Raw genomic sequence first — 24320 nt, 5'->3', positions numbered from 1 at the left:
AAAAGAAAAACAAACAAACAAAAACAGCCATGACAAAACTTTATCTTTCAGTGAAGAAAATAATATTTATTGAGCATTTACTGAGTGTCAGGAACTTAACATACAAAATTGCATTTTAATCCCACAAAAAAGTACAAAGTAGTGAAAAAAAATAAAGGCTTTGAGGTTAGAACTCCAGTTCTGCTATGCAGGAAAGGAGTATCCTTGGGTAGTTATCTAACGTTACTGTTTTCATCATAGAACTTCAATTTTATCATCTCCTAATTGGGGGGAATATTTCTTTACAGGGTGGCTGTGAAGCTTAAAAGCCATATTATGTACGGTACCCATATATGTGGGTAATGCCCAATAAAGAGTGGTGGTTGTCATTTGCACACCCATGTCCCAGATGAAACTGCTGCTCAGAGAGATGAAATAACTTGCTTAACAAGGTAAGTGAGTTCTACATGACAAAACGGAGAGGCAAGCTCGCTGGGGACAGCTGTTTCTAAAGGCTAAAGCCTACAGCCTCTATACACATATTGCTTCCCCATCAGTAAGCAGAACAGGGCTGCAGCTGTTTAACCAAATGTCCAGCCTGTGGATCAGACCTTTCAGGGTGTGTCTGCCTGCTGGGGAGGTCTTGCAGGAAGTCTGTTGACCCGAGAAACTGGTTTAAGGGCAAAGGGAATCAGCAAGAAGAGCTCGGCTTGGTTTCAGCAGACCCTTCACTGTCAGAGGGACACCCCTGAGCACATTTTAGGTTGTCCTCCAACGAGCCTCCCACGGTGGGTCTTTACAAGGCTGAGTGACATCCCCTGATGGCCTTCTTACCGAGCAGCCTAGAAGGGCAGAGGGCCTCTCCCCTGTTGAACACAACACAGCATAGCTTTGATGACCACGACTCTGTAGTGAAACCACCCTGGCAGCAGGCAGACTCCTGAGAAGGGGCAAAGGGAGCTATGCCAATGCAGTGTCTGGCAAAAAGGGAGTGCTGGATGGAAAGAGCCATCTCCTAGCTGTGTGCCCCGAAGCCCATTCACCTTCATCACAGGAGGATAAAAGGAACCTGTGCAGTCACTTCGCCTTATGGGTGAGCACACCTGAGCCACAGGGGGAAAGTATGGAGGAAGGCAGAGCAGCAGCAGGGCCTGGAACCAGACAAACAGGGGCTCACCACCTGGTACTATCTGGAGAAGTTCACGGTACACTCACGATTCAAAGGATTAAATAAGAAATCCACGTTTGTCAAATAGCTTGACAATAAATGGCACAGAACCCGTATGACTTTGATTCAACTCTAAGAATTCAACCACTGAGGATTCAGCCACTGAGAAAAGAGAATACTACCTGTTTAATAATGGTTTCTAATGTCCAAAGGACATTCTGAGGGCCCACCTGGTCTAGCTTCCAACCAGACTCACACTTGACACTGACTGCTTCTACTGTAGCTTGAAGAGATCATCTCCAAAGCTTATAGGAACTTCTACAGTGACTCAAGCATGGGAATAAGGCATCTGAGATAAGAAATGACAATGAAGAGCCTATGTTGGAGCTTTTCTTTGAAACCTCACTGCCTTCAGGTTAGCTCCGTCCCACTGGCGCCCTCCCTCACCTTTTAAGGTCGTGCTCACCTGCAGAGGTGCTACATTTCTGAATGTTCAGGAAGGAAGGATCTAGAGGTGTTCATGAAGAGCCCGCAGACACAGACTAGAGCTTCGTTTGGTTCTACTTTGTTTACTCATCTCTAGCCATGCTTGCAGATTTATTGTTATGCTTCATCTGGGAATTCAGATCGTGGAAATATTTTCTTTTCTTTGGCAACTGGGTGTCTTTCCGTCCAGCAGCCCAAACTCCCTGACCCTCATTCATTCACTCATTGATTCAGCAGAAATGCACTGGGCTAGCCTAGGGCATGCATGGACAACAAAGACAACAGGGTCCCCGCCTGTGTGGAGCTTACAGCCACCATACCATCTCCTTCCACTCCCCAGCAGCAGCTCTGGGTTTAAAAGGAGGCTGCCATATAATAGGAGAAAAGGAAAGAACACCCAGCAGCCAGCCGGCTGGGTCTCAACGTGGAAGGCCGGGGCTTGCCTGGAGCATGGTGTGTGGGTCCACGCCAGGCCTGACTTCAGCAGGGATGCACCGGCAGCACTTCTTTCTTCATGCATGTGCCCAGAGCTGCCGTCTCTCTCAGCCGCTCCTTGATGCTTCACACAGAAAAGGGCCCATGTGCCGGTGTTTGCCCCTCTAATGTATGTGCAAAGGAAACAAAGTTGTCTCCACAGCACAGAAGGACCAGAGGAGCTGATCCATGTCTTACGACACGTTGAGATGGAGATTTTCATGTTTTAAAGTCTAGGCTCTGGAGCATATCATGCAGAAGATACAGGATCATTCTTTGGTTCTGTCCCCCCAACCTTCCCGCTGTCCCCCTGCAAGCACCTTCCCATTGAATCCTGAGGGCTCCTAAGAGGACGCGCCTGGATTTCTGTGTGTCCTTTCTGCAGCAAGATGGGAACAGCCAGGGCTTCTAAGTGGCCACTTCCTGAGTTGCCTCAGGTCAAGGAGTAGAATGATATCTGTGGTTACTAGGATATCCTCACTCAGCCTCAAGAGCTCAGCAAAGGAAGGATGCATTCTAGTCCTATTTTGCCCCAAATTAATGTTGGGCAAGTCACCTTCTCTGCTGAAAACTCTATCTTGATCTCCTTTGTCAAAAGGAGGCAACCCCGGGCAGTAGTGTCATGACATAAAAGCACTTATAAATGATGGCTGTTACTCATTATTATTATTAATAGATACCCTTTGCATTTTAATTGTTCAGGATTGTTTTTAAATATTAATTATGTGGAATTGTTGTGAAGCCCAAATGAGACAACACATGTGACAGTTCTTTAAGTGAAACACATCATCCGAATCGAGGTTTATTATTTTTGCTGGCTAATTGAGTTTGTATCTCAGAATGTTCAGGCAAAAATTTACATTATGCCAGTGGTTGATATGAAGCATCACTGAGGGCCCAGGAACACATCTACACCCACCTCCAAATTCGCCTCTCCAACCACCACCAACATATCAGATAAAGGCACGTGACAGGCTTTAAAAGTTTGAATGGAATGGGCAAAAAGGTACAAGTTGGGACCAACGTCCCACGCTCTGCATAAACCGGCTTTCACCATGGCATTGACTGATACAGCTATCAATGGGAGGTAGGAAGCAAAGGGACTGGTTTTGCTTTCTCCTTTTCCAAATAAACAGGGCGGTTGTTAAACCAGAAGTGAATCTGATCCTGTGCAGCTTTAAGAGCAGTCAGCTGCATTCTGAAGCAGGCAAAAATGTAAACAGAGCCTGTAACTCTAGAGCAGAGCAGACCTGCCATAGGTTTCATAATGGGAGAGTCCACGGGCCCTGCGCCAAGAAAAATGAAATGTTAGCCTGGGCCTTTAAACAGAATCATGTCGAAGCAGAGTGCATATTTGTTCAACACACACACAGACCTTTTTCTGTGCCAATACCTATCTGAACTGTCCTAAATAAAACCTGGCATCCCTGAGATCATGGGATAGAACCAATATTGTTCGTATAGTTCTGTTCTTGAGCATGAAAGGACTTTTCAGCTGAACATGGAGATGTTTCTTTCTTTTCTTCTTCTTTTTTTTTTTTTTGGCCCAATTTAATTACAAAGTATGTATGACTGTGAAAATAAAATAAATGAGCCCATTCCACCCATCCCCATATCTGAATTCTATCGCATGAGTTGCCAATTGGTTTTCTAATCCTCTTACTCAATATCTGCTGTTAATTTGTTCGCTATTTCACGAACTTGAAGACTGTCAGCAAAATACATGATGCATTACAAAACTTATCATTGGAAATAAAAACATCTGAAGCTTTTCTGACAGGGTAAACGTAAAGTACCACTGCGCTGGTCAGAACAAGGAAACGTGAGCAACCTTGTAGCTGTGTGTGTACAAACACAATTAGAAGTGTTGCCGCGAGTAGAATCCACACTGAACTCCCACTCTGAAAAATGCCGAGAAAATTACATCTAAATGAATGGACAAACGCAACATGTTTATGATCCAAAGTGAGGGGAAAAGAGACGGGGGGGGGGGGGGGGGGAATCCCGAGGCTTTCTCTTGCTATTTCAGCCGTTTTAGAATTACACTGCCTAGGCCCGATCTAATTTTCCTGCTGCAGAAGTTAAGGCACTTCCTCTACAGTTACTCAATCTGACAAATTACACCTGGGTCTACTCTCACATGAAAAAGTGTGCTCTTTGTTCCTGACCCCTTGGTCAGCGTAGAGATCAAATTCCTGGACATTGGAAAGCCCCACTCATATTCATTAAAAGCCACGGGAGACCAGCGCTGCATTTCTGTGCAGGAGGGGAACAAGGCACAGGCTGTTTCTGAACAATACAACTGCCATGCTCAGGTCGGAACAAAATGGACTTTCTACTTTTTGCAGCTTGGCTGTGGATCCGCTGGTACCTGGATTTTTTTTTCCCCCCACATAAGCATCTTAATAGCAAACGAACAACCGAAATCAGAACAAAGAAGGGACTTGTCGATTTTTCAATGCCAGGTCCCTTGAGTGCAAATCTGCTTGTACTAAAACTTTGGCTACAGATCCAGTAACCCAAAATACAGTGATGATTTCAAAATGCCACCTCTCCTGCACCCTGGCCAGACAGGCAGTTAGAAACTACACTGGCCAATATGTGACAGATTAGAATTTCGTCTCCTCTTTCTAACAGTAATCAGCCTTTGGAAAAAGATGTGACAGAGCTGAAAGGGATCATGAGTAGAAATCAGGAAGCATCTCGGTGGCAGAGAATCAATACGAAGGCTATGAGAAATCCACGAGCTTTCCTGTTGGGAGAGCTGTAACGGCCCGGGCAGATCTAACTGCCAGGCCACACAAGACCCTCTTCTGTCCCCCCAAGAGGGATAGAAAAATGTAACAGAGGTTAAGAAAGGCTGTGACCGAACTGTTAGTGCCTTGACAATGCATCATGCCTGATTCCCTTTTCTTCAGGATACTTGGAAGAACAAGGCAGTAAAGAAACATACAGAAGCCACAGAACCTGGGGAAGGCTTCCTGAGGCTGGGCTGCCCTCGGGGAGCTGGTCAATTCTTGCCCTCCTTCCAAGTGAGCACCTTTCTTCCAGGACAAGGCACCCCAATTACAAGTTCTTCAGTGCAAGCTGCTGGATTTGTCCAGACCTATCAAACCACATCCAAACCCTTTTCCTTGCAGACTGAATAACCACCACGATGCACCCCAACTGCAAACACCCACACATGCTCAGGGTTGTTGTATATGTTCTACAAACAAATTCCTCCTAAACTGTAAGTCAGGAGATGCTGCATTAATTCTCCCTGGTCTTTTAGAAACTTTCAGCTTCTAGACACGTAATGAATATGAGCTAATATTCTTGTGTAGAATGAAAGTGAGTTACAATCCATATTTTGTAAAATATGAGTTAGTAGCTCTCCCCCTGGTCATATGGCAACTACTTTTGAGAAACCTGTGACAGGACAGAAATCCTTAGTATCGAGGTTCTTATTTTGGTACCTGTTTTTAAATGAAAACCACTGGCCCTATCAGCAAACCAGAACTTAGAATTTCCTCTAGAAAATTCATAAGAAAAGCATGGAAATCAAACTTAAATCAGTGTACATTATTTGGGGGTTGGAATAGCCAATGGGTTATGAAGCAGGCGTCCACCTATGTGTGAATCTGAGATGGGAAATCCTTGTTTCTGACAGGGAAAAAGGGAACAGTTCTGGTGTAAATCCTCCCAAACTTCGCTTCCAGTCAAATTCTTTTTTTTTTCTTCAGTCTTTTTAAGGTTGCACCCGAGACATGTGGAGGTTCCTAGGCTAGAGGCTAAATTGGAGCTGTAGCTGCTGGACTACACCACAGCCACAGCAACACATGATCCAAGCTACGTCTTCGACCTATACCACAGCTCACGGCAATGCCTGATCCTTAATCCAATGAGCAAGGCCAGGAATCGAACCTTTGTCCTCATGGATGCTAGTCAGATTTGTTTCTGCTGAGCCATGAGGGGAACTCAGATTCTAGTCAAATTCTTAATAGTGAAAGAGGCTAATAACTGTATAAAATACTAAAATAATCAAGCATGCCTCAAACATGTATGCTCTTTGAAGATTCTGGGGTGTTTTTGTTTGTTTCTTTTTACAGCCTCACCTGCAACATATGGAAGTTCTCAGGCTAGGGGTTGAATCAGAGCTGCAGCTGCTGGCCTACACCACAGGCACAGCAACACCAGATCCAATCCGAGCCACATCTGCGACCTACACCACAGCTCTCAACGGGATTGAACTCGAATCCTCAAGGGTATTAGCCACATTCTTACTGGGTGAGCCACAACAGGAACTCCCTGTTATTTCTTGAGATGCTACAAGATCTGCCTCGGGATCCAAAATTACTCCCTCATTCATCACATCCATAATCTGGTTTAGCTAAACCCTATTCGAAACAGACCTGAATCTGCTCAGACAATGGAGGAAGTCTGTTTGCTGTCATCATTCCAGCAACCATCAATCTGGAGAACCTCTGAAAGTCCTGTTTGTTCAGGAATAGTCTTAAAGATTCAAGGCTCTTTGAGAATTTTTCAAAAATCATCTAAAATTATAGCAAATAACTCCACGTAGAGCTTCTCTGCCAATTAGAGGTCATTCCTCAACTACTGCAGGGTCATCAAGAAGTGAACTGTGAGGCTGAAAAAGCTCCTCCCTCCCACCCTTTACCCAGAAATGCTAATACCGACTTCCTGTGCTACTTTGAGATCAGCTTTCAGTTTGATAGGACTCATTTCTGCTGTTTGTTTGTTCCCTTTGCCCTGTACCACCTTGTCACATATAAAAAGAACCACGTGACATGCTGGATATAAACAGTGCAGATCCTAACCACCACAAGAACCCCCACCCCAGGCAGACCGTGTACCCCACAGTCAGACTCAAATTAGGATGCTACCACCCTGTATCCCTGTGCTTCTTAACCTTTCCGAGCCCGAATTTTCTCACCTGCCAAATGAGAATCACAGCAGTGTCTGTCTCTTAAAAGGCAGTTTGAAGAAAATGAGATAATGGATATAAAGGACTTAGTGCCTGACATTTGGTAAGTACTCAATTAAGAATTCACAGTCATGGTCACGTTGATTTTAAACAGAAATATGCTTCCTTGACCAACTAGTAAAGCTGGAAAAAAAAATTACAGGAACTACGTCAACTTTCTCATCTACAGAGGGCAATCCAAACTGTTGAGTGGGGTGGCCAATCTGAATTCACTCTGTCCTTTTCCAGCCTTCTCCCCAAATCCTAGGGCAGGACCAGGATACTTTCCCAGGTTGATGGAACAAAGGCTATTTTTCCTGCTCTCTATACACACAGAGGTCTCAAAAAGTAAGCAAGCAAATGAATAAAAACCCAAGATTCTTCTCATATTGATCTTCTAATACTCCCATTTTAAAGACTGAAAAAACTGGCTCTAGAGGCTCAAGTTCACATAAGTACTTCTTGGCAGAGCTTATTAGGCCTGAACAAGGGTCATTATTATTCTACACACACCACCAGGCACTCTCTCCCAATCCATTACAACATCACCTAATTTAAATCCCCCTAATAACCATCTAGAGTAGGTATTATTTTCACCGTCGTAGAGGTGCAGAATCTGAGGTTCATTCTCTATGAGTTAACGTCTTCAAAACCAGACAACTTTTCAACTGATGGAGCCAAGATCAAAATGCTTCCTTGTCTGGCCCCAAAGAATACACACCTGCTTCCAGTTCTCTAGTACTCAGCACTGTGAATTCTAGAACCGAGCTCTCAACTGGTAACTTTTCAAACTGTCTGTTCCTCAGTCTTGTCTGGAGGGCTTTAAAAATATAGATCACTGGGTCCCACCTCAGGAAGGAGAAGCAGAGTCTCAAGGGACCATGGCTCTAAAATCTGTGTGTCTTCAGAGCTGGTCAGGTGATTCTGATGTATAGCAAGATGTGAGAAACTCTAAGCATGATATTTTATGAGTAGTCCCACCATCAAACGAGAAGGAAATGAGTCACGTAAGGCTGATGGAATGTTCAGAGTGGCTGAATCTGCGTGAAGGGTAACACCGTGACCTTCCCCCAAATCCTTCTGTGTCCTACAGACACATCGCAGCCCCAGACACACACACAAACGGAACATGTGTCTACCAAAGTCCTACTCCCATTGATCCTGCCTAACGAAATCGGCATCACAATGAAAAACCACAAGCATCACAAGCGACGAGCTCTGCAGCAGTGTCAGAATACACGCTATGCTGGAAAGACAGCAGAACGGTTTCTTTCCACTCTTATCCTTTTCATTTAAAGCACCTCGGCTGGCACCACCATGCTTTCTTACTGCCGAGCTAAAAAGCAGAGGGGAAGACTGTTTGAATGAACACTTACCAAGGTGCACCGTATATCCTGAATCCCTTCACTGTTACCTCTGAGTCTTGTAAGTAAATACTGTTTGTCAGGAGGGACTGAACGTTGTCAAAGTCCTCTGGTTTCAATTTGGACACAGAGGGGAAACGGTAGTAGTCCTGTTTAACAAGGTCTGCCATGAATTCCTTATCAAATGTCAGTTCATGATTCCCAGCAATCACTATTTTATATTCATATGGCAGGTTTCCTGAAATAAGAAAAAAGAGCACCAATTAGCAGTTCATTTCCCATCACGAAGTACAACAGCCGAGGCTGTGTGATTAGCAGACAGTATCCCCAAATGAAATAGCTCACACATTCCTTTCTATTTCCATGGGAACCAAAATTTATGACTACTCCTTTATGCTAACAAAAATGACAATAAACGCGAGACAGGGAGCTACTCGGAAACTAAAACGCTACAAAGGAGACATTAAGTTTTCTAGTTCCATTTCCCGCTTCTGTCTGTTCCAGATTCTCTGTGATCAATCTATACTTTATAATTATCCAGCAAAAGCACTTTAATCAGGAGGCTTAAAAAAGGCCTGGACTTGGTTTTGAGTCTCAAAAAATAAGCGGGCCAACTATTCCTAACAACTCAGATAAGTGCTAGATTTTTAGTATAACCTTCATACAAAAGACACGGCACAGCCAAGCATTCTGCAATTTACATAAATGAAAGGAACTACACAGTACAATTTCATAGGGCAAGTTAAAGTTTACCTTTTGGCTTGGAATAAAAAGAACATTAATAATGGCTCCCTGATTAGAAGGCTAACTTTCCTCCCATTGGGATGGGAGAAGAAACTGTAAAGCTTAACCCCCTTTTAATATTTATGGTATGGAAATGTGAGTTCTCCGTGTGTGCTTTTTATGCAAAAGTTTCCCGATCAAAATGAGATAATTCTGGGAAGAAGAATGAAAGCTATAAAGGAAAACCCAAACACCAGACTTCTGCATAGATTTATAATGTTTGAATAAAGTACAGATCATACATATTAATAACTCACCGTGATGCTATAAGAGCCAAAATCCAAAGGGAGATAGTGCCGGCCGGGCAGCTGTCCCCATTCTGAAATTAATGCCCTTTTCTCTTCTTTGTCATTACCTATCCTTCAAGCCTTGCCACTGGGCAGCTGCTCATTTTATTTCATTTCATTTTATTTTGAGGAGGAAAAGGGCGGGATGACGGTGCCTATAATTCCAGTTTCCTGAGACTCCTGGGTCCCATGCAAAATTAATGTTTCCTGCTATTCTAGGAAGAATGAAAGTTACCACTAGCAGGAAACTGGATACATGTGTTGTAAGGATTGGTCCTTAACAGCAAGCCAGAGTCAATGATTTAATTAATGAAGCTTATAGTGGGGGAGAGAATTATATTTGGCCGGCGGGGGGAGAGGGCCAGTTTTGTCCACTTGGTTTTCATCAATGCAAACAGCAGTGACCACCCTGGAAAGTTCACAGTCTCAGATGGACACTGCACACATATCTGCTAATATTTAAGCCATTTTTAAGATTGCCAGAATATGCTTTGTACTGCTACTGATTTTTCTTTAGCTTTCAAATTTTAGGTTTCTAACAGTATTAAAATTGTAAGTATAGTACATGGGTTGATGGGGAGACTTAGGAGAGACATGAAAGCAGTCAGAAAATAACACTGCAGAAGGACAAAACCAAAAACATGGTAGCCAAGTATCAATAGATATCCTTGACTATTAGCCCACAATGTTGTATGACATGCCTTTGGCCTCAGTTATTTGCGAGGCTGCGGTGCAGAGTTCATAGAAAATAGGAAGCCTCTCTCAAATGCATGCTTATGCGACTTTATAATATGCAAGAGTGTGATGTCCGTTGCAAGCCACTTAGATGCAATAATGAAATCTTGCACAACTTCCTGCACTTAAAACACAGATGAAAGATGTATTAAGGAGGCAGCAAATTCCCAGCACTGCACACACTGGGCATTTCTGAGATGCTCTGACATCATGGTTCTGCGACTCCACTGGCCTGAGCCTGCATCCCCAGACTCACCTGTGCTCCCAAGGCTGGAACAGGCTGCAACGTTCCCCTGGAAAGTAATCTGCTCTAAGGCAGGTCCCACCTGTGTGAATCTTTGAGCAATTCTATTTGTACAAGCCATGCTTTCACTGCCTGTTTTCCCTTAATCATTCATGATGATGAACTCACTGTAAACCCTGTCTTTCTGCACCACTGCTCTTGCAAGAGGCCTTGGTGTCTCGCTTTTTGTATTTTAGAGCTTTGGTTTAGGGATGGAATGGCTGAGACTGGGAAACAAGGACAGAGGAAGTCTGGTTCTCCCGTTCCGTTCAGTTAAGAAAAAAGAAAAGTAAAACTGCTGCACTACCAAGTAAATCTTTCTCAGGAAGACAGGCCTCTTCCGTGTCTTTTAAATCAAATACTAGAGACTCGGCATAAAGAAGTAGCCACCAAAATGAACGGCCACAGAAATCCTGATGATATTTACACATTGTGAACAAACTCATCTCCTTCTGAGACTCCAATAGTAGTTTTCAACTTCCATCCTCTGTTACCTATGTTATGAGATGGTCTGACATATTTTCTTTTTTGCTGAACTGACCTTTCATCTATAATCTGCCAACCTTTATGTTTTATATGAAAAGTGTAGCATGGCAGCTGACAAATCTCCTGTTACTTGATGGCATTTTAGTTTTTTCCCAGACTAGATTAATTTCGAAGGCTCTGCAGTCAAGCTCCAACTTCTTGGTATTCAAATAGCATTATTTTAAAATTGTCAGACAAAGAGGTGCCTGCTTTTATCCATTTTATTCAGATCAGGCCATCGAAGCTGACCTGCCTGAATAAAAAACCAAGGCCATATGCAGTTATTCTAATGTGAAAAAAATTCTTGCTCTAAATGACCTAAAGAATTCTACTAACTATTCAGTTCCATCCCAAGACATGGTATATGTCCTACCGGTAAGCTATAAGAGTATTTAAGATGGAACAGAGATGAGATTTGACAAAATGTCAAGTCATTTTGTATGTTCTCAAAGTGCATATTTTGAAAAATAAAATGCAACCATGCAAGTAATGATATACAGTTTCCTTTTTCTCTTTTTCATTTCTATTTTTATTTTTCTACGTTTGTACATAAAATAATGATTTAAAGAAAACTATTGAGCAAAGACAGTACAGATAACTCACAGATATGACAAAGTGATGATGAGCAAGTGCATGAATGAAATTTGGGCAACTAGCCCAACAGTCAGCTCAAGTTAGAGCCACAGATCTTAAGTAAGAACTTGGAGGCAGCAACAAAGTCTTATTCAAATCTGTATCTTCTTCTTTATCTGTATTGCTTTGTTGGCTCACATAATAGATAGATTCTCACTTAAAAACTAAAGGATAAGGAAAGTCAGCTGGGCCCTCACTGCTACTCCATGGTTTTGATCATCCTATGGGCTTGCCACTGCCTAGTCCCTAAACCATCATCCCAAAACGTTTCCACATTCCTCTCTAGGTTCAGGCTCCTTCTGACTCCCTTGCTGGGCATACAATATGTCCTCTAACCTCAGGGGAGGCTCTCTTCACTTCCTGCTCTCCACTTTCCAATCACTCTGTCGGTGTACATCTTCGCATCTTTCCAGCAGTCGGCTCCTTAATCCCTTTCCTGCTATTGGCACTTTCATTTTTCAGATACCTCTTTAGGATATTTTTAGGTCTCTTTATTTATCTTTCCTTCTTAGTAAGTTTATGGTTAGTAAGTTTACCCACCCCAAGAAAATAAAAACAAGCAGCTCTTCACACAGACACACACACACACACACACACACACACACACACACACACACACACGTCAAGTGCCATCTTAAACCATCCCTAACCTTATTTCTTTAAGAAGCTTCCTCATTTTATTTCTAAACTCCTGGAAAAAGAATTCTAGAAGCTTGTAGCAGGTAAGCCAGATTTGGCCCCCAGATGTATTATGGTTTGCCCTCAACTGCATTTTATTTTATGGTTTTTTTGTTGTTGTTGTTTATTTTTGTTTTCTGCTTTTTAGGTCTGCACCTACAACATATGGAGATTCCCAGGCGAGGGGTCAAATCAGAGCTGTAGCTGCTGGCCTATGCCACAGCTACAGCAATGCAGGATCTGAGCCACCTCTGCAACCTACACCACGATGCACGGCAATGCTGGATTCTGAACCCACTGAGCGAGGCCTGGGATCGAACCCGCGACTTCATGGTTACTAGTCAGATTGGTTTCCACTGTGCCACAAGGGTCACTCCTATTTTATGTTCTTAATTGAACTAACATTTAGAAATCAGGAGATATCACACTAAAAATTCAGGGTTTCTGGCTCCTTTGGAAAAAAAAAAATGAGGCAACACTGACTTCCCATCTGCCTCAGACCTCCCCACTCTCTGTGACTTCTCACGCCTGGCCCACTTGTCATGCCTGTGTGTCCTGATGGGCTACCCTATCATTAGAATCACCAACTTAGAGACAAATGGTTCCTCTGAATTTACCAATGCAGTCTGCCTTTATTTCTGTACTCTTCCAAAAACTGCCCTGCATGTCAACAATAACCTCCTAAAAACCAAAGCCAAGGCTTCTTCTGCATCCTCATCTCCACCCACACTGCAGCGACACCCTTTCCAGCAAAGTACCTCTCCCTTAGATTAGTGATGCTGCACGCTTCCCTGTCCTCCTTCCTTTCCGATATTTCCGTTCTTCTCTCCTTCCTCAGCCCCCCTTGCCTCCCATCTCATTCTCAGCTGACTATTATACCCTCCCTCCTCACCTTGACTTCTATGAATATTTTTAAATATTTTCTTACTGCATGGGTCCCATTCCTATTCATCACAATTCAATTTTTAAATGATTACAAATTAAACAGTGGGGGCACCATGGGGAGAAGAGTGGGGGCTTTGCAGGCTTCGCCACATGTTAGCTGCCTGGCCTTGGACAGAGCCCGTTTGATCTCTAAGGTGTGTTGGCAAAGTGGGGATAACAACTATCTCCACTTTATAGGTTGTGTTCAAGGAAAAATTAGGGAACGCTTCTAAAGCACATGCATAGTATGGTGTAAATAATCAGTGCACAGCAATGGTTCTTTTACTCCATTTTTTTTAGTTTTGCCCTTTGTGTGTGACTTGTCTCCTCCTAGATGGTAGGGGCCTTGAAGGCACAGATGGTGGCTTGTGGTTTCTTGTCTGACCCAGTTCAATACCTTCCAAATGACAGGCACACAATAAGTAGCTGTTGACCAAGTGAAGGAATGAATGAACCTCTGCAAGGTATCAGGAGCTTTGTTAGGAGAATTTCAGGAATGAGCTTGTCACCTTGGGCTATGACAAAGTTTAAACCAGTGCTGAGTTGTCCTCCACGTTTAAGCCCTCTCAAATTGCTAGTTCAATTAAAAACAAATACACAAACACAGTTAGGGGCCAATTATAATACAGCTGTGAGCGGAACTTGGCCTACTAGCTATAAGCTTTTAGAATCCTCTTTCCAGAACTTCAGAAGTGAGGAAGCATCTCAAACCCAGTCTAACCAAAAATACTCTAGCACACTGTCTTTAAACTGAAGTTTCTTCAAGTATAAATGGGAGGAAACGAATACCCTTAAGGTTTGATGCACATTAAACAGTATACAGCATGTAAAGATTTGCACCGTTTCTACCACTTCATCATCACTCAATAGGTATTAGCTGTGTTATAATAACTATAATAATTGCCCTTCCCAGTTGCCAACTGAGAAAATATTAGTTTATCCACAAATTAGATCACTCCCTGATCACAAGAGCACAATGTCACTATTTCCCAAGAAAAGCATCTGAAGATGAGAGACAGCTTTGATTTTCCAAAGGCAGAAACTGGTGTGGTCCGATGGGTCCTTCGAATTAGCAAAAGTATTACCAGGGTCATTAAGATGTCTGGATCTAGAGGGGATGGTAGATGGCCTTCAGCCTGACACGGTATGAACCCAACTGCTTCTGCCTCGAGTTTCTTTTTTTTTTTTTTTTTTTTTTGTCTTTTGTCTTTTTGTTGTTGTTGTTGTTATTGTTGCTATTTCTTGGGCCGCTCCCGCGGCATATGGAGGTTCCCAGGCTAGGGGTCGAATCGGAGCTGTAGCCACCGGCCTACGCCAGAGCCACAGCAACGCGGGATCCGAGCCGCGTCTGCAACCTACACCACAGCTCACGGCAACGCCGGATCGTTAACCCACTGAGCAAGGGCAGGGATCGAACCCGCAACCTCATGGTTCCTAGTCGGATTCGCTAACCACTGCGCCACGACGGGAACTCCTGCCTCGAGTTTCTAACCTTGCAAATGTGTGAAACATATCACTTCTTTCCTCCATCTGTCATCCAGTTACCCATCTCCTCTAATATTTACTGATTACCAAAACCAGGCCAGGATCAGCCTCTCATTCACAAATGAATAGTATAAGCTGTACTAGGTAACTCCTAGGTGCTATTTCTCTCTAGAGTGACTACTCATTTGGAATAATCCCTAATATCTTCATAGAATCAGAGGAGGAAACTCTTCTAAAGTGTATACAGAGGAACAGAAACACCTTAAGATCTTCAGCTTTCCACATGTCTGATAAAGCCATAGCAGCTTTAAAGCAGACACAGCAGAGTGTGTCAAGGTCAGCCTCCCTTCCTTCCCAACAAACTCTGGACATTTAATGTGTCACTTAAAGTGGTTCCCATGAATCACAGCACATGAACCCAGAAGGGTCCTCAGAACAGCCTGAGGGTGTGTTTGAACGCTATCCACTGTAAGCCTCCCCAGGGCTGCAGCCAGCAACGTGAGGAAAGACACCAGGGCAGAGGGGAAGGACCTGTTCCCATGTTCACCACAGCAGCGCTGTTTTCCTTTAGCTTACAACTTGGGGCAAGGTTTCATTCAAACAAAGTTATCCCCGGCTTGAAAATATTATGAAAGAAAACCACTGATGTACCTAATTCCACTTTACTGATGAAGAAAATGTGTGCCAGAGAGGGGCTGCCACTTGTTAGGCAAAGTCACAGGCCACGTTGGTGGCACAAGTGGGACAAGGATAGCTCTTTTGGAGTTCCTGCTGTGATGCAGCGGGTTAAGGACCCAGTGCTGTCTCTGTGGTAGCCTGGGTTCAATTCCCATCCAATGCAGTGGGTTAAAGATCTGGCACTGAGGCAGCTGTGGTGCAGGTTAAAGCTGTGGCTCGGATTTGATCCTTGGTCTGGGAACTTCCATATGCTGTGGGTGCAATTGAAAAACAACAACAACAACAACAACAACATCAACAACAAAACTCTTTTGCCTCCCCTACTAGTGTTCTTTCAGGTGATCCCCAATTTTTAACAGCCTCATGGAGTTTGGCTCAAGACTTACCTCTCACAATGAGACCTCTTCATACCACTTCTCCAACTATGGTGATTTTTTTCTCTATTTTTGTATGTATCATGAAACAGAACTCCCTATTCTAGATGATTCTCTGCCTGGGTCATGGATTTCTCCCCCAGAGGACATGAGCCTCTACTTTAACAAGACACGTGCTGGCTCAATGTAGGCCTTCCCCAAATGCTACTGCAGCTGTGGGTGTCGGTTCCCACCCACTAGCTCCCAGAAGAATCTAGGAGCCTACCCAAAAAGGAAGGTCACAGACTTGAGGAAAAGTTAAAAAAAAAAAAAAACTCTGCCCATATTTATACAGCAGAGTTTAAAAACTTGTGGTCTATCTTATGAGAAATAAGATTAGACTGTGGGAGTTCCCATCGTGGCGCAGTGGTTAACGAATCCGACTAGGAACCATGAGGCTGCGGGTTCAGTCCCTGCCCTTGCTCAGTGGGTTAATGATCCGGCGTTGCCGTGAGCTGTGGTGTAGGTCGCCGACGCGGCTCTGGCGTAGGCCAGTGGCTACAGCTCCGATTCAACCCCTAGCCTGGGAACCTCCATATGCCGCGGGAGCAGCCCAAGAAATGGCAAAAAAAAAAAAAAAAAAAAAAAAAAAGATTAGACTTTGACAGGCAAATAGAAGTCCAAGGTGATAAACCAAAATGTCTACAGGGACCAGATAATTAAAACAAAAATGTGAACTAAACAAGGTAGAAAGAAGTAATAGGGAGCCATGAGGAATAGGGCACATGTGCATCAGTTTTGTTTTGTTTTCTTTTCTCTTCAGGGCTGCACCTGCAGCATATGGAATTTCACAGACTAGGATGTTAATTGGAGCTGCAGCTCCTGGCCTAGGCATGCCGCAGCCACGGTAATGCCAAATCTGAGCCTTGCAGCACGCTGGGCCTCAACTCACTGAGCAAGGCCAAAGATCAAACCCGCATCCTCATGGATACTAGCCAGATACTCAATCCACTGAGCCACAAAAGGAACACCATGCATCAGCATTTTAAAATAAACATATACAAGCACTAAATAAGATTCCTTGTTAGCTTGCCCTCCACCCTCACCAATAAAAATTAATGTCTCTCAACATTATCACACAACTGCAACCTATTTTCTGCTATAAATCCGTACAGAATATGTTCTTCTAGAAAACTCAAGTTCCAAGTCAGATCAAAATCCAAGGTATTTCCGGAATATTTTCTTTTCTTAGAAGTCTGCCTATCACCCACTAGAACCTGGCTTCTGCCCTGTACTCATCATTCTTCATGAATGGGGAGTAGGGGAAATAGGGGCAGCCCAAATGGTTATCAGGTTGTGACTCATACCAAACACCAAGTAGCCCATACCCCATTTTTGCCAGGGATTTGATAAGCAAGGTTAATGCTATCTCCTACTTATTTCTCTTAAAGCCCATGGGGAAAAAAGCACCAGAGGACAATAGCAGTTATTGGTTAAGGTGAGCATCCCAAAGCAAGCATAGGCTTGATGGGTTTCCTGGGTAAAAGAAAACCTATTTTTATAGAGGCGACTATTTATTTATTTATTTTAGGGCCACACCTGTGGCACATGGAGGTTCCCAGGCTGGAGTGGAATTGGAGCCTATGCCACAGCCACAGCAACATCAGATCCAAGCTTCGTCTGCGAACTACACCACAGCTTACAGCAATGCTGGATCCTTAACCCACTGAGTGAGGCCAAGGATCAAACCTGCATCCTCACGGATGCTAGTCAGATTTGTTTCTGCTGAGCCACGATGGGAACTCCTAGAAGTGACAATTTAATTTCAAGATCTCCAAGCACTATGCCCACTACCCTCCACATTCCTAAATTCTAGACTTTGAAAATATATGAGGAAACAAATATACTTGTGGCATGACACTCACATAAGATAAAGCTCATTATGTAGCAAGAAGAAAGCAACACAGAGATGACAAGTCAAAAGAACATGCAATGGATCCCAGATGCCCAGGAAAATACAATTCACAAGGCACAAGCTTCAGGCTCACCTTCCCTTACCAATGTGCTAGAAAAAATGACTTTTCTGAGATTAAAAAGAATAAAACAGATATACAGTTGAACCTATTATCATGAGACTGTTTCAAAACAAAAGAGATATACTGCAATTTCTATCACATTTCTGAAACCTTTGGTCTACATGGGACACTACCAAAGGGCTTGTTTTTTTGTTTTTTTTTGTCTTTTTGCTATTTCTTGGGCCGCTCCCGCGGCATATGGAGGTTTCCAGGCTAGGGGTCGAATCGGAGCTGCAGCCACCAGCCTACGCCAGAGCCACAGCAACGTGGGATCCGAGCCGCGTCTGCAACCTACACCACAGCTCATGGCAACGCCGGATCTTTAACCCACTGAGCAAGGGCAGGGACCAAACCCGAAACCTCATGGTTCCTAGTTGGATTCGTTAACCACTGCGCCACGATGGGAACTCCCCCAAAGGGCTTGTTTTGAAACACTGTTCCCTAAGGTCAGTGTTATAAAGGGACCTTGATATACCCCCAAGGTGGATGAAAGAAGACACTTTTTTTTCTGTTTAAAATTATTATTATATATTTTAATGTCATGACTCTAGCAGAGAGAGAAATGGTCAAACTCTTGAAGGTTCTCTACTCCACAGAGGGCTAAAAAAGAGTAACTTGGGCTTGAAAATTGGCCAAGTGGAAAATTTTGCAGGAAGACAGAAGGGAAAAAAAAATACCAATGGCTAAAAAGATAGAAGAGATATAAGGCTCTGGGATGACTATGGTCATTTAAATTCCTTCCTTGATTAGGAGTTTGGGATTAGTAGATGCAAACTATTATATATAGGATGGATAAACAACAAGATCCTACTATGTAGCACAGGGAGCTGTATTCAATATCCTGTGATAAACCATAATGGAAAAGAATATGAAAAGGAAAAGGAATACATACATAACTGCATATAACTGTATATATAACTGGCTTTACTGTACAGCAGAAATTAACACAACATTGTAATTAACCATATTTTGATAATATTAAACAAAACAAATAAATTCCTTCCTTGATGACTACTGGGGCCAATAGCCAAAAAAGGCTGAGTCCAGCCTGGAGGCAGGGAGAGGGCTCTGAAGCTGTACTCCACGGAAAAATGCTTGGTACTTAGTTGGTGCCCAGTGCCTACTGGTTAAATGAACCAATGGACCTCAAGCAATCCCTCTCGGCTCCACAGTTTGCACTCACTTGTCTCGGCTGCAAAGCCACCAGAAACATTCAATCAGGGCAAGCTCCGTCTCTGACCTCAGTCTGTCCCCCGTCAGGCTCCATTAATTTTCACAAGTCCTGACAGCTCTAATGTTAATACTCACACTTGCTGATGGAGCCACACAGCAGGTTCAGACTGCTACCTTCTCCTCTGAAACTCATGCATTAGGGTTTCTTCCATGCTTGCAATGGGAAACCAAGTCTAAGAAATATTAAACACAGAAAACTATATTACAATAATGTCAGGCTGAGCCGGAAACCCAGGAGAAAGTGAGGATTGCTGAGTGGAAGCCCAGTGGTCCGCTGCAGGGAATTAGGGCAAGTGTAAGGAGATACAGCTGAAGTGCTCCTTCCTCTTCTGCAGCCTCCTCCATAAAAAGAATCCCAAGGCACTAGGAGATGTTATACGCCTTAATCCACACAAAGGAGACAAAATTCCATCCCTCACCCAGGAAAGCAGACCCTCTCTGGACCTGAGCAGTCACCAGCATATGGCACTGATGGCAGGTAACATAACTAGTAAGGAACATAAACCACAAGGAACAGACCATTAGCACCCAAAACTATTAGGGACCTGAAAACAGCTCAGAGATTTTATTGTTTCTCAGCAGAAACTTGTTTGCATGCATTCTTGCCTCAACCATAACCTTATTCGAACACAACCTTTTGTGACTTACACACACACACACACACACACACACACACACACACACACACACTGGTACATTTTACTACCACAAGGTAGTAAAAATGAATGACAATATCCTCCTTGTTTCCAAACTGAGTTTCTCTAAATTGCCACCTAGACCAGCATGGCATGTTCTACATGTGAAGCCATGGAGGTAACTGTCCAAGGGAGCATGGGTCCAATTATACTTGAGTATTATCAACTGGCTGGATAACTGCAACCATGGGTAGTCTCTTCACCATTTATTTTGTCCAACCTCTTCCTTACAAGCAAGGGCCCTGGTGTATTGAGAAAGATTTATATGCCACACAACAAATCTGATCTGAACTATCAGACTATCTCCTAAAGACCCTTTAATCTACTTCCTCAAGATTCAGAAAACTGGATCCAAATCAGGGTTCCCCCAGATAATCACTAGAAGCATTGGTGATGACACCATCAAGTCTTATCTTGGCCAGCTGTGAACATGTTTCAAATATCACCAGAGTGCATTGGAATGCAGAGATAATGGCATGATAGAGAGATCATAGGCGTTGGAGTCAGACACATCTGGGACCAAGTTTCTGATTTTGGCACTTAACATGCATGAAACTCAAACTCAAAAGATGTTATTTAACCTTCCTATTACTTACCAGAAAAAATAAGGATAATCACACAACATGTGGACATGCAGATTAAGTGAGATTGGTAAAGAACCTAATACAAAACTGACCCCTAAAAGGCTATCATTATTACTGATATTTTTATCCTGTCTTTGTTCTGCACTGTAACTTCATTCAGGATAAAGGGTCCATCTCCTACTTCTTAACATCTTAAAAAAGTATTCAATGAATATCTTTAATAAACTAGCAGTGTTGATGGACAAAGTCTATTGTGAGCTGAGGAACAATATGTTGGGGCTTTTTCCCCCACAAAGCCTATTTAAAAAGTAACTGAGAAAAAGGTGCTCCTTGCAGCAAGAATTATAAAACAAGTGGCAATTATTCTACTGAATAACTAGACGAACAAATACAAATCTTGTGTCTGCATTTCAAACCATGAAGTATGGTGAAAAATCAAATTAAAGAAAAATAACACTGGCATAGAGGCCATATTCTTTCAAATATAATAACAATTTTTGAGGCTTTTTAGATCCTTCCCCACTTTAACCCCACAAGTAGTAATAAAAAAATCTTTTTGCAATAACTACTATTATTTTTGCATGCTGAAACAATGTTTGGGCAGATGAATGCAGGGTTTCAGTGTGCAGTGATTCCCAAGGGCTGGTCCACAGGAGCCAGAACAGAGAATTGACAGCGGAAATAAAATCTCTGCCTTAACAGTGCCACTGGGGCTAGATGAAAATGGTCTTCTAGAACTTGATTAAAACTAAATTGAAAAAGAACATATTTGGCTAATATTACATTAGACTAAAATATAGAAATGAACTCTAATACTCTTGAAATCTAATAAGAAAAAGGCATCTCAATTTCCAAACTTTCAAAAGCATCTTCTTTAAATGCATCACAGATCCAATTTACATGGTCCTTTTGCCAATAAGCAAAACCAAATCACAGGTTCCAATTGGCTTATATTGGAAAGTGTGAGAGCAAATGCTAGAAAATGCAATTACTGCAAACAAACTCCATTTTCTTCCCTCTGAAGGGAATTTCAGAGAATATTTTATTGCCATCAAATAATATTTCTGAAGGCATCAATACACAATTCTATTTTCTTTTCAGAGTGCCCACTTGCTATATAATCTAATCCACTCTACAGAATATCTTGAAATTTAGAGAAGAGTCTACAAAAAAAGATATTATCTTGCACATACATCCTACGTCAATTTTAATAATTTGCACTCTGGACAGGAAGCAAAATTTAGGATCCAATAAAATTGACTTTTCCCATTTTATAACTCAAAATTTTAATGAAGGCTTCCAAGGGTAAAAATTTAAAAGAAATCTCTCAGAGAAGGTTATTTTGATCAAAAGTGACAGCGATGAGATAGAACGAAGACCACATTCATTTCCTCTTCCATTTTTGCTTCTCCCCCATTACTCAACTGGTACAGTTTTCTACTCATAACTCCAGATAATCAGAAGCTTCAAAGAAGACTTCTCAGGTACAGTGAAATCATGAAGGCTCCTGATAAGGTTTTGGTTTCATTGAAACACTGGTGCTAACAGTTTCTGATCTCTTTTCCTTGGGAACAGCTCTGTGGCCTTAACACCCTAAGTCTCCCCTCTGGATGAGGTAGTGCAGAGTATGTAGAATGATTTCTCAGGAAAAAATGATTTCTCAGGAAAAAAGGATTTCTGGAAAATCCAACATGGCCTTTGGGGCCCAAGGTGCCTGGAAGTGAAGCTGGAGGTCTATATATCACTTTCCACATTTCTAATCCTTACCCCTGTGTTAGGAGCTGAAGGTTTGTGTCCACCCAAATGCATATGTTGAAATTTCCAATGCGATGGTATTTGGAGGCGATTTGGTCATAAGGTTGGGGATGGAGCCCCCATGAATGGGATTAGCACCCTCATAAAAGAGAAGCCACAGAATTCCCTTGCTCCTTCTACCATGTGAAGCCACAGAAAGAGGGTACCATATAGGAACCAGATAGAGGGCCCTCGCCAGAACTCAACCATGCTGCTGCCCTGATTTTGGACATTCCAGCCTCTTGAACTGTGAGAGATAAATTGCTGTTGTGTATAAGCCACCCGGTTTCTGGTATTTTGTTATAGCAGCCCCAACGGACTAAGACATTAGAGTTTACTAGTTTCTAGAGATCTATGCGCTGGCATCTTAAAGCTACAGTTCAAGAGACAAATGTGTTGTGTCTTTCTAAATCTGTTTTCTCATATGTAGTATGCTTAAAGCATAAAGTGTTCATTAAAGCTTCCCTGATATAATCCAATTAAACACTTGAAGGAATCCAGGCAATCAGGCCATGGTTGGAGAACACGCCCTGTCTGTTGAACACTGAACAGCAAGACAGTAAAACAAACAAACAAAAAGAGCAGAAGTACTCTTGTTCTATGAGACATGTGAAGTCAAGTGAATATGTACTGCTTTAGCCTTAAATTATTTGTTAAAATGCATGTCCATGTCTGTCCCTTATCGCACACATCCATGCCTTCTGACAAAGTATGGATTTCCCCTACCTTTTCATTCACCTCTTTTATGGGATGAATTATGTCCCCCTTAAAATTCACATGTTGCAGTTGGCTCCCCCAGTACCTCAGTAGGTGACTGGATCTGAAGTAAGGGTCCTTAAAGAGGCAATTGAGTTAAAATGAGGCCAGAGGATGGGCTCTGATCCAACCTGACTGATGTCCTTACAAGAAAAAAACACAGAGACGCCAGGAATACACATTCATACAGAGGAAGGACCCTGTGAGGACACAGCAAGAAGGGAGTCACCTGCAAGCCAAGGAGAGAGGTCTCAGGTGAATTTAAACCTACTGACACCTTGATCTTGGACTTCTAGCCTTCAGACTATGAGAAAATAAATTTCTGTTGTGTGTAAGTCACCCAATCGGTGGTATTTTGTTGTAGCAGCCCTAGCAAACTAATATATATAAACTAATAATATAGTTTATCATAAGGCTTAATCTACCCTGCAAACTAAAGCTGAGGTGATATATATATATATATATTCCCTCCATTCACTTATACACACACCCCTCAAAATCCTCCTAGACCCCTACTGGTGTCTAGACAAAAGCCAAACTCCCTGTGTGATATATACATCTCTTTGTGATCTGGCCCTCATCCAGCCACCCCTGAAGTTATATTTTGGGCTCTGAGCTTGCCAAGTGCTTGCTTGTAGTTCACTGAATGAAGAATCTGTCTAAAGGGCTTGCTCTCCCACCTGACTATGGACCTCAGGAAGGTCAGCCTATATTCCACCTCTCTCTGCATTCCCAGCAGCCTTCAGTAATTATTTATCAAATAAACGAATGAATGAATGAATGAATAATTTTATCCTAGTTAAGAATAATGTGAATATGAGTAGCTAGTATCTCATTTTTGGATTCCAGATGGCCTCAGTCTTAAAAATCCTATTTTCATTCATCTTAAGATGGCAGCAGTTATATATATATCACAAAGTATACTATTCATTTGTCATTGGGAAGCAAAATCTGCTTAAAAAATTTGTTAAAAGGGGACATTTTTGTTGAGGAAGGCAGATGGAAGCAAAGAGATGGGCCTGCACTGGGTAAAGATTCAACAAATGAATGGACAAATGAATGAATGAACTGTATACATCATATACATGCAGTGTTTCAATTTCAAAAGCAAAGGGAATTACCACTGTTGCATGATTAACATTATTCATTTAAAGATTTTTCCAGTCTTTGTTTCCAGAATTAAGTAGCCCAGAGGAGATAATCAATAGTGGAGTTAATGCTATAGCCATTCAATATTTGAAGAAGGTGCCTGTATTTCTTCTTCATTGTAGCCCTCCATCAGAACATTTTCACTCTTAGGCCTCTCAGGCAAATCACTGCTGTTTTGACAGCTGGCTTTGCAGAGGCCACTCTTTACAAATGAGCCTACTGACCAAGCCAAA

General features: G+C 42.6%; 1 protein-coding gene across 22 annotated transcripts in view; it reads right to left on the bottom strand.

Moving 5' to 3' along the window:
• Nucleotides 1-24320, bottom strand: part of MPPED2 (metallophosphoesterase domain containing 2) — a 181187-nt gene that overhangs the window by 74686 nt on the left and 82181 nt on the right. For 12 of the 22 annotated variants that reach the window (XM_085011580.1, XM_003122896.6, XM_085011590.1 and 9 more), the window contains one exon: nt 8450-8675. In XM_085011580.1, the coding sequence (XP_084867706.1) occupies nt 8450-8675 (226 nt within the window). Of the gene's footprint in view, nt 1-8449; nt 8676-9477; nt 9585-19184; nt 19283-24320 lie in introns of those variants that run through there. The other 10 variants (XM_085011588.1, XM_085011582.1, XM_085011589.1 and 7 more) reach the window with 2 other exon arrangements.

This window comes from Sus scrofa, chromosome 2 (assembly GCF_054392235.1).
Source record: "Sus scrofa isolate SSC_HxYL_T2T_F1_AM1 chromosome 2, Sscrofa_HxYL_maternal_Yorkshire_Landrace_v2.0, whole genome shotgun sequence".
Classification (NCBI taxonomy): domain Eukaryota; kingdom Metazoa; phylum Chordata; class Mammalia; order Artiodactyla; family Suidae; genus Sus; species Sus scrofa.
Note: the sequence above shows the minus strand (reverse complement) of the source record. Positions and strands in the feature narration are given on the sequence as shown.